Genomic DNA, 13,236 nt, shown 5'->3' with positions numbered 1-13,236 from the left:
TCTCTGTCGGCCTTTACCAAGATTGAACTATATAAAGGAAATAACCAGCCAACTTCCACATTTTCTATTTATTTATTGAAACAAGTTATTATTTTGAATTTGGTGATTTGGACTTTTGTAATTACCAGGAGGATAACAAGTTATTTCCAATGAACAACCCTCTGTTAATCACAACTAGCCTACGTATTAACAAACAACTAATTGTCTAAGTTAAGGCCTAATTACACCTTTCACAATTAGTCTAAAAATAAACATTCAAAGCCTCAGGACTTATAAGAACATCTAATTTTAAAGATTCTCCATCCGTTGATTTATTCTTAATTATAAACTCATCTTCAAGAAGAAGCTCTGCTGTTTTCAGAATATAAACAATAACAACAACAATGGCGTCAGTAACGACCCATCTACTTGTTGTTGTTACCATGTTGGTCTCAGCCATGGCCGTAGCTTCAGAGTCCAACATGCTTCAAGATATTTGTGTTGCTGATTTGTCCAATGGTATTTAATTAATTTTGTTTTATATTTCTAAACTCCTGATTACATTTCATATAACAAATCATTTTTCCTGTGTTTCAATTTCCACAGCATAATATTATTCTCAAAATTATTTTTCATTTTTTTAATTTCGTTATATTTCCTATTTTTAACATTTTCTTTTTTCCATCTTTGACTAACGAAGCGGTCAAAGTCAACGGATACACATGCAAGGACACAACACAAGTAACACCGGAAGACTTTTACTTCCAAGGCTTAGCCACCGCCTCCGCCGCTTCCAACACCTCCACGGGAGCCATAGTAACCGGAGCCACCGTAGAGAAGCTACCAGGACTCAACACTCTAGGCCTCTCCATGTCCCGCATTGACTACGCACCAAACGGCCTAAACCCACCGCACGTCCACCCACGTGCCTCCGAGATCATCTACGTCCTAGAAGGTCAGCTCTACGTAGGCTTTGTAACTACCGCTGGAAAACTCGTTGCCAAACACATTAACAAAGGAGAAGTCTTCGTTTTCCCCAAAGGACTTTTACATTTTCAGAAGAACATTGCTAAGTCTGCTCCAGCTTCTGTAATGGCAGCTTTTGATAGCCAGTTGCCTGGAACACAGTCGCTTGTGTCATCTCTCTTTGGTGCTCTTCCTGAAGACATTCTTGTTAAGTCTTTCCAGTTCAAACCCAAACAGGTTAAGAAGATTAAGTCCAGATACCAACCCAAGAAGTGAGACAAGAACAGAACACAACACAATCTTTTTCTTCTTCTTTGTTTTGTTGCTCCATTGTAACAAAAGATGTACTTAAAACTAAAAGCAAAGAAGATTCTTGTCTTAAACAGAGATTTTTTTTTTGGCAAATTCATTAATACAAGTTTCATAAAATGGGAAAAGTCAATTAGCAGCCAATGGCTGGTGTTGCCTTCCATCTGGGATTGAGAACAAGACGATAGGTTTTGAAGACTTGATAAAAGGCACATCACATCTGTAGTAGCCTTTCCTCTCAAGCTGAATCACATCACCACGCTGCAGGTTCCTCATATTAGAATCACCAAGTGCCGACGTTTCCTTCTTCGTGTAAGGATTCACAAAAGTAGCAACCTCATCATCTTCCTCTAGCTGTGTTTGCACCAAACCAAAAACACATCAGTGATTCTGAGAGTAGAAACGATAGACATCAACAAATTCTCTTACCTTCTTCTTGGTGATCAAATAATCAAAGTCTGTCAACGTGAGCTTAACCAACTCATTAGTCTCTGGAAGCCATGTCAGCTTCAGCTTTGTAGTCTTAACAGACCCTTTGAGATTCAGAACGCCAGACAACGCAGTGACACGACCCTCCTCGTCCTTTGTGACTTCCTTCACAATGGCGTTTCCCCAATCCATCAAAGTCACTTCCTCGTTAACAGAGATGGCACTCGCATCAGCTCCCTCAATCCATATGTTCTTGGTGAAAGTGGTCGCCTTCTCTCCAGCGCCTTCAAACTTCTTGTGCTTTGGTATCATCCGGACAAACGGCTCATCAGGACCATCGGTTAATGTCAACAGCACACGCCTCTCTTCAACCACAGCCGTATGTCTAGGACACACAGGATCAACTATCTTCTTGTTAATAGTCCAAAGCTTGTCCCACTCCATCAAGTTTAGATTCTTTGAAGCACCCTGGAAACGTTAATCAAAACATAATTGTTATTACAGAACAATTAAAATAGGCTGTAAATATTTTCTAAAATCCAATTTATGCCTGCTCAATTCGGTTTAAACTGTTCTAAATAGGTTAAAAACAATTTAAATCGGTTTAAATCAATCTAAATTGGTCTAAATCTCATAAATCAAGCAATAATGTTAGTTCAAATCCAAAAATTTGTCTAATTCTTTCTTTTTTGTATATCTAATTTTTATAATTCATCTAAAATTTATAATTAAACAACACTAAAGTATCTAATGTTAGTTCAAATCCAAAATTTATCTAATTCTTTCTTTTTTTGTATATCTAATTTTTATAATTCATCTAAAATTTATAATTAAACAGCACTAAAATATCTAATGTTAGTTCAAATCCAAAAATTTGTCTAATTCTTTTTTTTTGTATATCTAATTTTTATAATTCATCTAAAATTTATAATTAAACAACACTAAAATATCTAATATAAATGTAAAATATATGAAAAAATAAATCAATAATTTGTTAATCGGTCTATGTCCAAATAATTTGATTAGTAGCTAGTCCTCTAGTAAACGCCTAATTAACCGCCTAACTATTGATGAAAACATAATTGTTATTACAGAACACTTAAAAGAGACATAAAAACAAAGAGAAGTAAAATGTTTACCTGTTCTAGAATGAACTGAATCAGTGCCTCGATTTTCAAACCTCTTCGAACAATGCCTTGGACCGTAGGAAACCGTGGATCATCCCACCCACCAACCAACCCTTGCTGAACAAACCAGAGAAGCTTCCTCTTACTAAGAAGCGTGTAAACAAGATTCAACCTACTAAACTCATAAATCTCAACTCTCCTCAACCCCATATCCTCCAGAACCTTATAGTACTGAGCATTCCTATCATGATACTCACTCGACCGAAGCGCGTGCGTTATCCCTTCAATGGAGTCCACAAAGGGACAAGCGAAGTCATACGTCGGATAGATCTTGTACTTGTCCCCTATACGGTGATGAGACATAGGGTTGCAGCGGTAGTAAACAGGGTCACGCATAGCTTTGTTGGGGTCTTGCATGTCCAGCTTCCCGCGGACGCAGCACTGCAACCCTCTCTCGCTTCCAGCGATCATCTCTCGCCAGAGGTTAAGATTCTCCTCGATGGTATGGTTCCTGCATTTGGAATCGATCCCGTCCATCCTCTCCTTCTGCATCTGCTCCCTCGGCGTGTCGTCCACGTAGGCTTTCCCCTCGCGCAGGAGCTTCTCGGCCATGTTCATGAGGTCGGGGAAGTAGTCGGAAGTGTAGGTCACGCGCTCGTACTTGATCCCCAAGGTACCGATGTCCTTGACGAGGTTTTCGACGAACTCGTTGCTCTCTTTGGCGGGGTTTGTGTCGTCGAAGCGGATGATGACTTCCCCTTGGTACCGCTCGGCGAAGTACTTGTTCAGAAGGGCGGCCTTGGCGTGGCCGATGTGGAGGTAGCCGCTTGGCTCCGGGGCGAAACGGAGTTTGACTTTTCCGAGTTCTGCACCTGGCAAGTCCACTTCAGGCTTTCCTTTGTCGTTGACGTTGTCTGCTTGTTGGTCCTTGGACCTTGGTGCAGCAGAAACAGCCTTCCCTGAAGGCTTCTTCGCAGTATATGTAGCTAGCTTGTTGAGTGGCTCTGCGTACTCGAGCGATATTGAGTTGAACCATCTGACCAAGTTCTGATACTTTTTAGATTTCCTCAAACTCTCCCATCTTGGACCGGATCCTGATGATGATATCAGTGTGTTAGAGACTGTAACTATTGTTCAAGAAATGGCTTGGCTGTAAATATGCAGATTATTCCTCAAGCTTTAACCAATTATTTGTTTATTTATTTATATATTATATATTTATATTAGATATTTTAAATTTAAGATTTAATTATATACTATATATTTAATTATAGAATTATTTTGATGAATTATAAAAGAGAAAAAGACAAAAATAGCACTAAATCAAGTTTATGTTCCCAAACTAGCACTCAAGGTCAAAAGTCACAAAAATAGCACTTAATGTTTTATCAAAAGTCACAAACTTAGGGTTTAGAGTTAAAGGGTGGGGTTTAGGATTTAGGGTTTAGGGTTTAGGGTTTAGAGTTTAAGGTTTAGGGTTTAGATTTTAGGGTTATTAAAATTTTCAAAGGATAAACTTAGAAATGTGCTATTTTGGTCATTTTAGTTTTTGAGTGCTATTTTTGTGATATAAACTTAAAAAGTTGCTATTTTGGAGATTTGCCCATTATAAAACTTGGATATAAAAACCAAAATCAGATAAATTTGTGGACTTATACTAACATTTTTGCTTGATTTAACCGACCAATTCAGATTGTATTAGACCAACTTCGATCCATTTAAACCAATTTAGAATAGCTTTAACCGATTTAAGCTGATTAGATCGGATTTTATAAAGATAGGTTGGCTAGGTCTGATTTTTAGAACATTGCATAATGTAGCTAATGAGCTATGTTCAGCAAGATTCATAGCAAGATGATGGATACATACCAGCAAGAGCTGACCAAACAGCAACATCGGCAATGGAAAGAGAATGACCAACAAGAAAGGTGCCACTCTGAAGGTACTTATCAACGCGAGTGCAAGCATTCTCAAACTCTGAGCCAGAGGAGAAGACACAAGCGTAATCTACCCACTCATCAATCTGCAAAAGAAAACATAATATAGGTTGAGACTTTAAACAAAAAAATCTACAATGAGAAGAAGAAACAAAGTAAAGGTTCAGACTTTAAAAACAAAATCTACAACGAGAAGAAGAAACAGAGTAAAGGTTGAGACTTTACACATAAAATCTAAAATGCGAAGAAGAAACAGAGTAAAGGTTAAGACTTTACAAACAAAATCTACAATGAGAAGAAGAAACAAAGTATAAAGGTTGAGACTTTAAACAAAAAAAAACAGAGTAAAGGTTGAGTTGAGACTTTAAACAAAAAATCTACAATAAGAAGAAGAAACTAAGCAAAGGTTGAGACTTTTTAAACAAAATCTACAATTAGAAACAGAGTAAAGGTTGAGACTTTACAAAAAAAATCTACAATAAGAAGAAGAAACAAAGTAAAGGTTGAGACTTTGTCCACTTTTAAAGCAAAATTCTACAATGAGGAAGATTCGTGTTTGAGACCTGTGAAGATTCGAAAGCATCGTGGCCGTAAAACCCAGGAAGAGACTTCGCTGATCGACCAACGTACCGGAGAAGAACTGATGTCCCACTCAGTTTTCGCCTAAATCCAGAGAAAAAAAGGGTTTTAGTTTCAAAGAGGAAGAGAAGGAATCAGATTGGGAAAAAAGTGAGAGGAGTACCCGTCGGAGAAAACGAAAGTAGGGACGGCGGTTGCGGAGGAGGAGGAGTCGATGGTTACCGGAGAAGATGAGAGGGAGAGAGCAGCGATTACTGAAAGCGGCGGAGTCTCCGGTGGGAAAGAGAGCTTGATCCCTTCCATATTCTTCTTCTTCTTCCTTTGTGTTTGTGAGACGAGGGGCGGCGACAAAACCGATTTAAAAAAAAACAGTCTTTTGGGTCTTAGGTTTTAGATGGAGAGCGGTCCTGACTTTATAAGAGGACCCATAAGCTATTTCAAAACGTAAAACCGGTAATGAGCCCACCCACAGATCGAGCTTACGCTGTTAGATTCCAAATTAGCTAATAACTAGATTATGCGGGTATATTTTTGTTTTAATTTTTTTTTAGAAATTTAATTTTCATATTTGTGTTTTTTTTATAATTATATTTTTGTTTTTAATCATATCTGTGTATAAACCTTTATCAAAATCTATTTTATAAAATAATAGTAGTGATTTAAAAGTTGACGGCATATGCTAGTTCTTTGTAATCATAATACTCGTATGTTCGTTTCTTTGTAATCATATTTGTCGGTTCTAGATGTTGACCCGCATGTATAATGTTGGTTTGTAATTTTTTTGTTTTTTTAATGTAAATATGTAACATTTTTTGTAATTTTTTTTATATGTTAAAGAAATTTAATTTATATGTTTGTGTATAATATTTTTTAAATTATTAGTAAGAGGTTTTGATAATTGTATTGAATTTGTGATGTTACATAACTATACAATTGTGTCATGGTCATTTCACACATTAATTTTGTATTTTATTTTTAAAGAATGATTAATTTTAAAAAGATAAAAAAAAATTATAGTTACAATTGATATGTGTTTGGAATGTCAATATATATTGGAATATGTGTTTGGAATGTCAATGTATATTGGCATAAATTTAATTAAAACAAAGTTGATTTTTCTAATGTTTTTGTTTCTTTGGTATCTAGATTTATAGTCACTTACTACTAAAAATACTAGGTAAGGAACCCACGCGATATCGCGTGGGAACTCATTTTTATAAATAAATATATCATATTATAATTTATATATTATATAAATAAATAATTTTAATTTCAAAAATTATCATGTCAAAACGTAGAACATATGTGTTTATATTTACTTGTAGATAATATTAAAAATGTATATTCTATAATTTAAAATTACAACTAAAATACAAATACATCAATACTAATAAAATTATATATTTTTTATTATTTTAGGTAAGTTACTCTAAAATTTTAAGTTATATCAATTTATAATAAATAAATAAAATCTCTTACTAAACATAAAAATCTTTTTAAATAAAAAATGTATAGTTTACGTTAGACTGTTGGGTCGTCAACGAAAAAGTACGAACGATTCATAACCTAAGAGGTACGAACACGTTATAAACTAAGGGATGCAAACATGATGTGATTCAAGAGGTATGAACTTGTTCCAAGGGGTGGACGAATGTTCCTTGACCGAAGGTATGAATGTGTCATGACTGAAAAAGAGTAAATGACGTGAACGAAAGGGTGTAAATTGAAATTGAGATTCATAAGACAAAAAAGTTTCCGGATGGATAAAACATGCAAAATCTAAGAAATATTAAGAAAATGATATATTCTAATTTGAATAACTTTTTATGTTGTCGAGAAAAGGTCATAACTTTCATATAGATGTATAGTCACATTTTTTCCAGTTTAAAGGTGGTTATTTTAAAATGATACTTGTATGAATAGTCACAACTTTTCAATTTAAAGGTAGTTATTTTGAAATGATACATATATGAATAGTCACAATTTTCATTTAAATAATTACATCTTTTTAATTTAAATACTAACTAATACACAACTCTTGAAACAAATAATGAAAGGACATATCTTAATATATAATGAAAAGACACAACTTTTAACAAGAAATAAAATTCTTATAAAACATATAACTTTTCAACATTGTTTGGGTTTGCTATTATTAATTTTTTTTTCTTCACCATTTTACTTGATTACAGTGGCGGAGCCACATTGAATAACAGGGGGGCAGCTACCCCCAACTCATTTTAAAGATTCAGTGTAAAACATTGACTAGTTTTCAATTTGCCCTCCTATTTTTTAACAAACCTATCCTTAGTTCTATGCATAATTTTATTTTTCCCCCCACAATTTTTTTCTCTAGCTCCGCCCCTGTTTGATTAGTGAAAATTATGCTTTGAGAAGACATGTACATTGGACTATTTATAGATTTTCAAAAATTTGTTTGAAGAGTCACATCTTTTGAATTAAAAGGTTGTGTCTTTTTGTAATAATATTTATATGAAGAATCACAACTTTTCAATATAAATGGTCACATTCTTTCAATATAAATAGACATTTTTAAATAAAAAGGCACAACTTTTAGTTGTTGAAAAAACACAACCTTTCAACATAAGTGGAATTCACAACCTTTTGAATTAATTGGGATTGCTATTATTAGTAGATATATATTGGCATAAATATTTCTTTGGTAACTGACGTGATATATTAATTGATGTTTGTATGAATAGACTGCATCAATATATTTTAATCAAACTGGTCATGGTGGTTATTGTGGTGGTTACCCGATTATTAGACATGTGGTGGTTAGATTCAGAAATTAAATTTAATTGCAGTTATATTTAAAATGTATGTTTTGTTGAAATAATAGTTGGACATAATCTTTTATCAATAGATCATATTTATAATTTAATAGTATTGATACCACTAGGCTAAACAAACAGTTTGAATAATTTGGCCAAACATTGCATTCCTATCAGGGCCGGGTCAGAATCTATCCCAGCTTGGATTGAATTATAAGTTTTCTTTACACAAAAAGAGAGTAATTGTCATTCCTAATGTTCAATGTATTGAGTTGATTATAAGTTTTTCAAATTTTTGTACTTTTTTACCACTAAAGTCCATAAAGTATCAAACTTTACATTATTCATCCCAACTTGTATTGAATTTAGTGTTCTTTAGACAACGAGAGACAACGAGAACTTGGTTTTTACATAATTCTCAAATAGTCTCACAGACATTTCCACAAGAAAGAGAGACGTCACATGTTTTGATTTCATTAGTACCACCACTGTATCCTTGCAATACTTGCTTCATCTCTAATAGCACTTGTAGTTGTAGGTAACAATGTTAGGCAAGGATGTATGCTTCAATCTCATATGGAGTGTGACTACTATATCCTTTTGGTTATGACTATTTTTCATGCATCAGTGTGTTTTCAAGAGAGTAGATGAATCCGAACAGAATCCACTTAGTTATGAGGCGTTTGGTTAAGTGTTAAATTCAGAGAAGATGAGCATGTTTACATTCTTTTTAGAACAAATACTCTAGTAAGAATTTAACATTCTTGCAATATTTTAATATTTATTCTAATATATGTATTTTGCTGACCTATGGCTCCTATAAATATGTAAGTCGTTTGTAAAGAGATATAATAATCTCTCTCTTTCTCTCATGTTTCCTAGCCATCACACCAATTTAGACGAGAACGATTACGAGGTTAAACCAGCAAATTAAGATAGACATTAACTCAGTTGAGTCTTAGGTTAGACCTTAATCTATCATCTACCCTAAATAAACAAGTTCACACTTGGATTCCAATGAAACATTCTATAAAGAAGAGAAATCAACTTAAGTTCATCGGATTTTTACAAACAAACTCTTTGATTCAAAATTATGCCGACAGATTTTCCACCGCTGACTAATGCAAATATTTTGCAAAATATAGATATTTTGCAAAATATAGATACCATCAACAAACTCACTTCTCAAATAACAATATAGATTGGTTGTTAATACAAAATTTCACATTAAAAAAAATAATTTTCACTTATATTTTACTTATATTTTTATTGATTTTTATTTATATTTTTATATAATTTTATTAAATTTTATATATAAACAAAAGTTGTATTTATTTGATAATAATAATAATAGTAAAAAACTTAGTATTGTTTATCTATACTATTATTTATGAGGTATTTTTGCTTATTTGTCATACTTTCCATTAATTTATTAATAGTTTTTAGCTGAGTTAATAATTAATTAATTTAATAATATAACTATAAAATTTGTAATTAGATATATAATTTTTTTTTTTGCTTATTTGTCATGTTCTTCCGGATTTTAGTTAATTTTTCTTATTTGTCATTTTTATTAGGTTTAGGTTAGTCAATAATTTATTATTAGTTTTTAGCTGAATTATTAATTTATTAATTTAAATAGTATAACTATTTCAAGTTTTGTAATTAGACATACACCTTTTTTATTAAAAAAAATTGTAACTTTGAAGAGTTATGACCAATTCTTATTATTTTGTTTTAAAATCATATATGCTAATGGATAATTTTAAATCATATTTGTTACTGGACGTGGAACATAATATATCTTTTATTATTGTTTATAATTTAATGATAGTATAGATAATGTGTAAGTGATATTTATCTTAGTCTATGTCGTATTATAGTTATAATATTATGTATAGACATGTCAATTAGGACCGAAGCCCGCAGCCCGAGTCCGCCTATCCTAAAAATTACCGGGTTTGGGCTTAGTTTTATAAGCCCAAAAAGATCGGGCCTTTCGGGCTAAGCCCATTTGGGCTTTGGGTATTTTGGGCCTAAGCCCATTTGGGCTAGGACCGGTCCGAAAACCCGAAATTTTATATTTTACCTTAAATATTATCATTCTTGATTCAAAATCATTATTAGTATTGACATATTATTTTAATATTTTTATCCAACACTCTAATAAAACACATATAAAAGTTGTTAATGCACTTTATTGTTTGATCATTACAAGTGTCATATTTTAAATTTTGCAAATGTACATTCTTCTTTTATGTACAACATGTTTTTTGTTTCCAAATACAAATTATGAAACATTTGACCATCTTTATCATAATTTTTGCTTTTTACATATTTAGTTTTAATTTTTTTTTTATTATTTAAATCTTATTAAAATTGATTTGTTTATAATATGTTTTTAAAGCATACGAAAAGTAAAATATTTTTGATAAAGAAGAAAAGTTTAAACTTACTTTATATTTTAAAACTAAAAAATGAAACTGTTTTTTAATGAAAATTCACATATATTAAAACGATGGAAGTGACAATGACAAATTATTTTTCAAAAATGCCAAAAAATCCGAAAAGTCCTATAGCCCTACAAGGGCCGGACCGGGCCGGACTTTGAATTCTGGGCCCAAAATATTTTCGGGCCCAAAATATTTCCGGGCCGGGCCGGGCTCAAATGTCAACGGGCTTAGCGGGTTTGGCCGGGACGGGCCGGGCCAGCCCGAATTGACACCCCTCTGTATGTAAATGCTAATACATAGAAGCCGACTTTATCTTAGTATCCATCTTAATAATGTCTTATAATAATTTGTCGACTTTAGGCTATGATAGTATATATTCTCATCATACATTTGATGGAAAATACATACAAAACTTACAGAACTTCATCTTTAAATAATACTAGATTTTGACTAGCACGTTCGTGTGGATAAATTTTTATCTTATACATTTTACTTTGTTATTAATTGTTATTATATACTAATATTTTTTTAGTTCAGTACAGTAAATTCATAAATATAAAATAATCAAATAGAGAAACTCCTTCAGTATATATATATATATTTTTTTAAAATTTCTACAGTTTGCATACACTACATTTTAAAATTTTATTTAGTTCTATTATAGAAAGGATATCTGTTAAGGATAATTTATAATTTCATGTTGTGTTTAAAGTATACTTTAGCATTTTTATTATTTTAGTATATTGTGAGATCTTATAAGTAAATACATTTTTCAGTTTAAGCAATTTGGTTTGATTGTTTTAGTATATTGTATACATAGAACATCTATCATATTATTTTAGTATATTATATTAGTTTTAGTATATTATATTTTAAAAAGATGACAAAATCATATTATTTTAGTATATTATAGTAATTTAACAATTTAATATAATTTTCATTTTAATTCATATATTACCAATTATAAAATTTATAAAAATACCATATAATTTTATTTTTGTAATAAAATTTTATTTAAAATTAATTTTTAATAATATTATATTACTAATTACGAAATTAATCATGCATTAATTTAAAAATATACTTAAAATTTTAGTAAGATTTTGTTAAATTTTTCTCTAACAAGTTTCGTAATAATATTAATATCCTTATAATTATTAAGAACTTTTAGAAATGTTGTATATTTAATAGATAATGTGAATAATTGAATAGAGGTAATTGATGAAATGAACTCAGTATGACTTTTTATAGTAGATAAAAATTGTACTTCTCTTTTAATAGAGAAAATGAAACACTTTCAAATGTTGTCTTTTTGAAAAAGAAGATCGTTTCACTTTTTCTTATTAGAGATATTGAGCCGGCTAAAGATTGCTATAAAATTAGAGTAAAAGTGTTGATACTTTAGAATCATGAAAAATCAAAATTTGTTTCAATTGAATTGGTGTTGGTTAATACCTTTGTAAACATATTAACTTATTTTGTTATTGATTCACGTTAATTATATGATTTGGTGTTAGTCACTTATTTTTCAAATTTAATTTGTAGGGAACTAGGGCTCATGCATCTATTGATAAATGTTCTTTTGGTGACTTGTCTTTTGGTAATTTTCTATTTAAGTAATCTTATAAGGATTCTTTTATTCTGCATAATTTCACTTTCGTGATTATACCATAAAATATAGAGTGACTCTTCTGGTTTTTAAGATAAAATTTATGTAGATCAACCAAAATCATACCTTGTGATGATTTTCCATAAGAGTTAACACATAATTATTTCAAGGGATTTAAAAAAATATTGGAACGTCAATACAATAGAAAAAAAAAATTTAGTCGGTGTATTTTCTATATCATATTAATTTTTTTATTGATGTGTCCTATTTATGATATGTTTGTTCACAAGTTCTTCTTTCTAATGCCGGCATGTCTTAGTGAGATTATATGGAGTGTGAACTTCCTAATTATATATCGAAAATGAAGGGTATACATAAGTTCAGTCCCATGATCAGTTGAATTACTTGAATACACACTTAACATTAAATTTTAGACACTTCTGGCTTACTAATATGAGATTTGTGCATTAGTGTAATCAAAGATAACTTGCAGGACAAGAAGTAAAGCTTGTGGACCAAATATGAGTGATGTAACGTCGATTCATTATTGAGCAACCAACACAAACATATACTTTTGATATTTTTCTCATAAATGTTGCTAAGCATTCAACAAAGTAGAGAGGACTCGCTCTTCCCACCTGATGTCACAGTTTCATCATTCCTCTGGTCTTGATCTTTTTTTTGGTATATATACGAAGTCACAAACGTCAAAATCTTAGCCTATTCCCTAATACAATAGGGAAAGCCCCAGTTAGAAGAGAGAATGAGATTGGGATAGAAATTTTCTATTTTCATTTCATCTGTTATCCTTGTGTAAATGCTCAGAGAACTCTTATTGATTCTTCTTCCCATTTTATGAAAGTTGTGAAAGTTGTGTTGTGAATTTGCTGAAAAAGAAAAAAAAATCTCTGTTAAGACAAGAATCTTCTTTTTTAGATATCATCATAAGAAAAACACTCATAGGCATTGATTGACTTAACCAGAAGATGAAGAAAAAAGTACTATTCAAATTGAGCAGCAACAAATTAAAAAAGAATAATCCCCCCCCCCCCC

The 13,236-nt window shown here is 31.5% G+C and overlaps 2 protein-coding genes across 2 annotated transcripts; one reads left to right on the top strand and one right to left on the bottom strand.

Annotated features, from left to right (window-relative positions):
* Positions 1-383: 383 nt before the first annotated feature.
* On the top strand, positions 384-1,263 carry LOC106327401 (probable germin-like protein subfamily 2 member 5). The gene is made up of 2 exons (XM_013765545.1): positions 384-498; positions 680-1,263. Exons 1-2 carry the CDS (start codon positions 384-386, stop codon positions 1,219-1,221), a joined length of 657 nt encoding a protein of 218 aa, XP_013620999.1. The 3' UTR covers positions 1,222-1,263.
* LOC106327399 (glutamate--tRNA ligase, cytoplasmic) lies at positions 1,233-5,742 on the bottom strand. The gene is made up of 6 exons (XM_013765544.1): positions 5,490-5,742; positions 5,311-5,410; positions 4,680-4,833; positions 2,823-3,904; positions 1,684-2,151; positions 1,233-1,608 (listed from the first exon to the last, which is right to left on the bottom strand). Exons 1-6 carry the CDS (start codon positions 5,627-5,629, stop codon positions 1,384-1,386), a joined length of 2,169 nt encoding a protein of 722 aa, XP_013620998.1. The 5' UTR covers positions 5,630-5,742; the 3' UTR covers positions 1,233-1,383.
* Between the last annotated feature and the right edge of the window lie 7,494 nt (positions 5,743-13,236).

This window comes from Brassica oleracea, chromosome C2 (assembly GCF_000695525.1).
Source record: "Brassica oleracea var. oleracea cultivar TO1000 chromosome C2, BOL, whole genome shotgun sequence".
NCBI classification, from domain to species: domain Eukaryota; kingdom Viridiplantae; phylum Streptophyta; class Magnoliopsida; order Brassicales; family Brassicaceae; genus Brassica; species Brassica oleracea.
The sequence above is the reverse complement of the archived record's forward strand: the minus strand, read 5'-3'. Positions and strand labels throughout refer to the sequence as shown.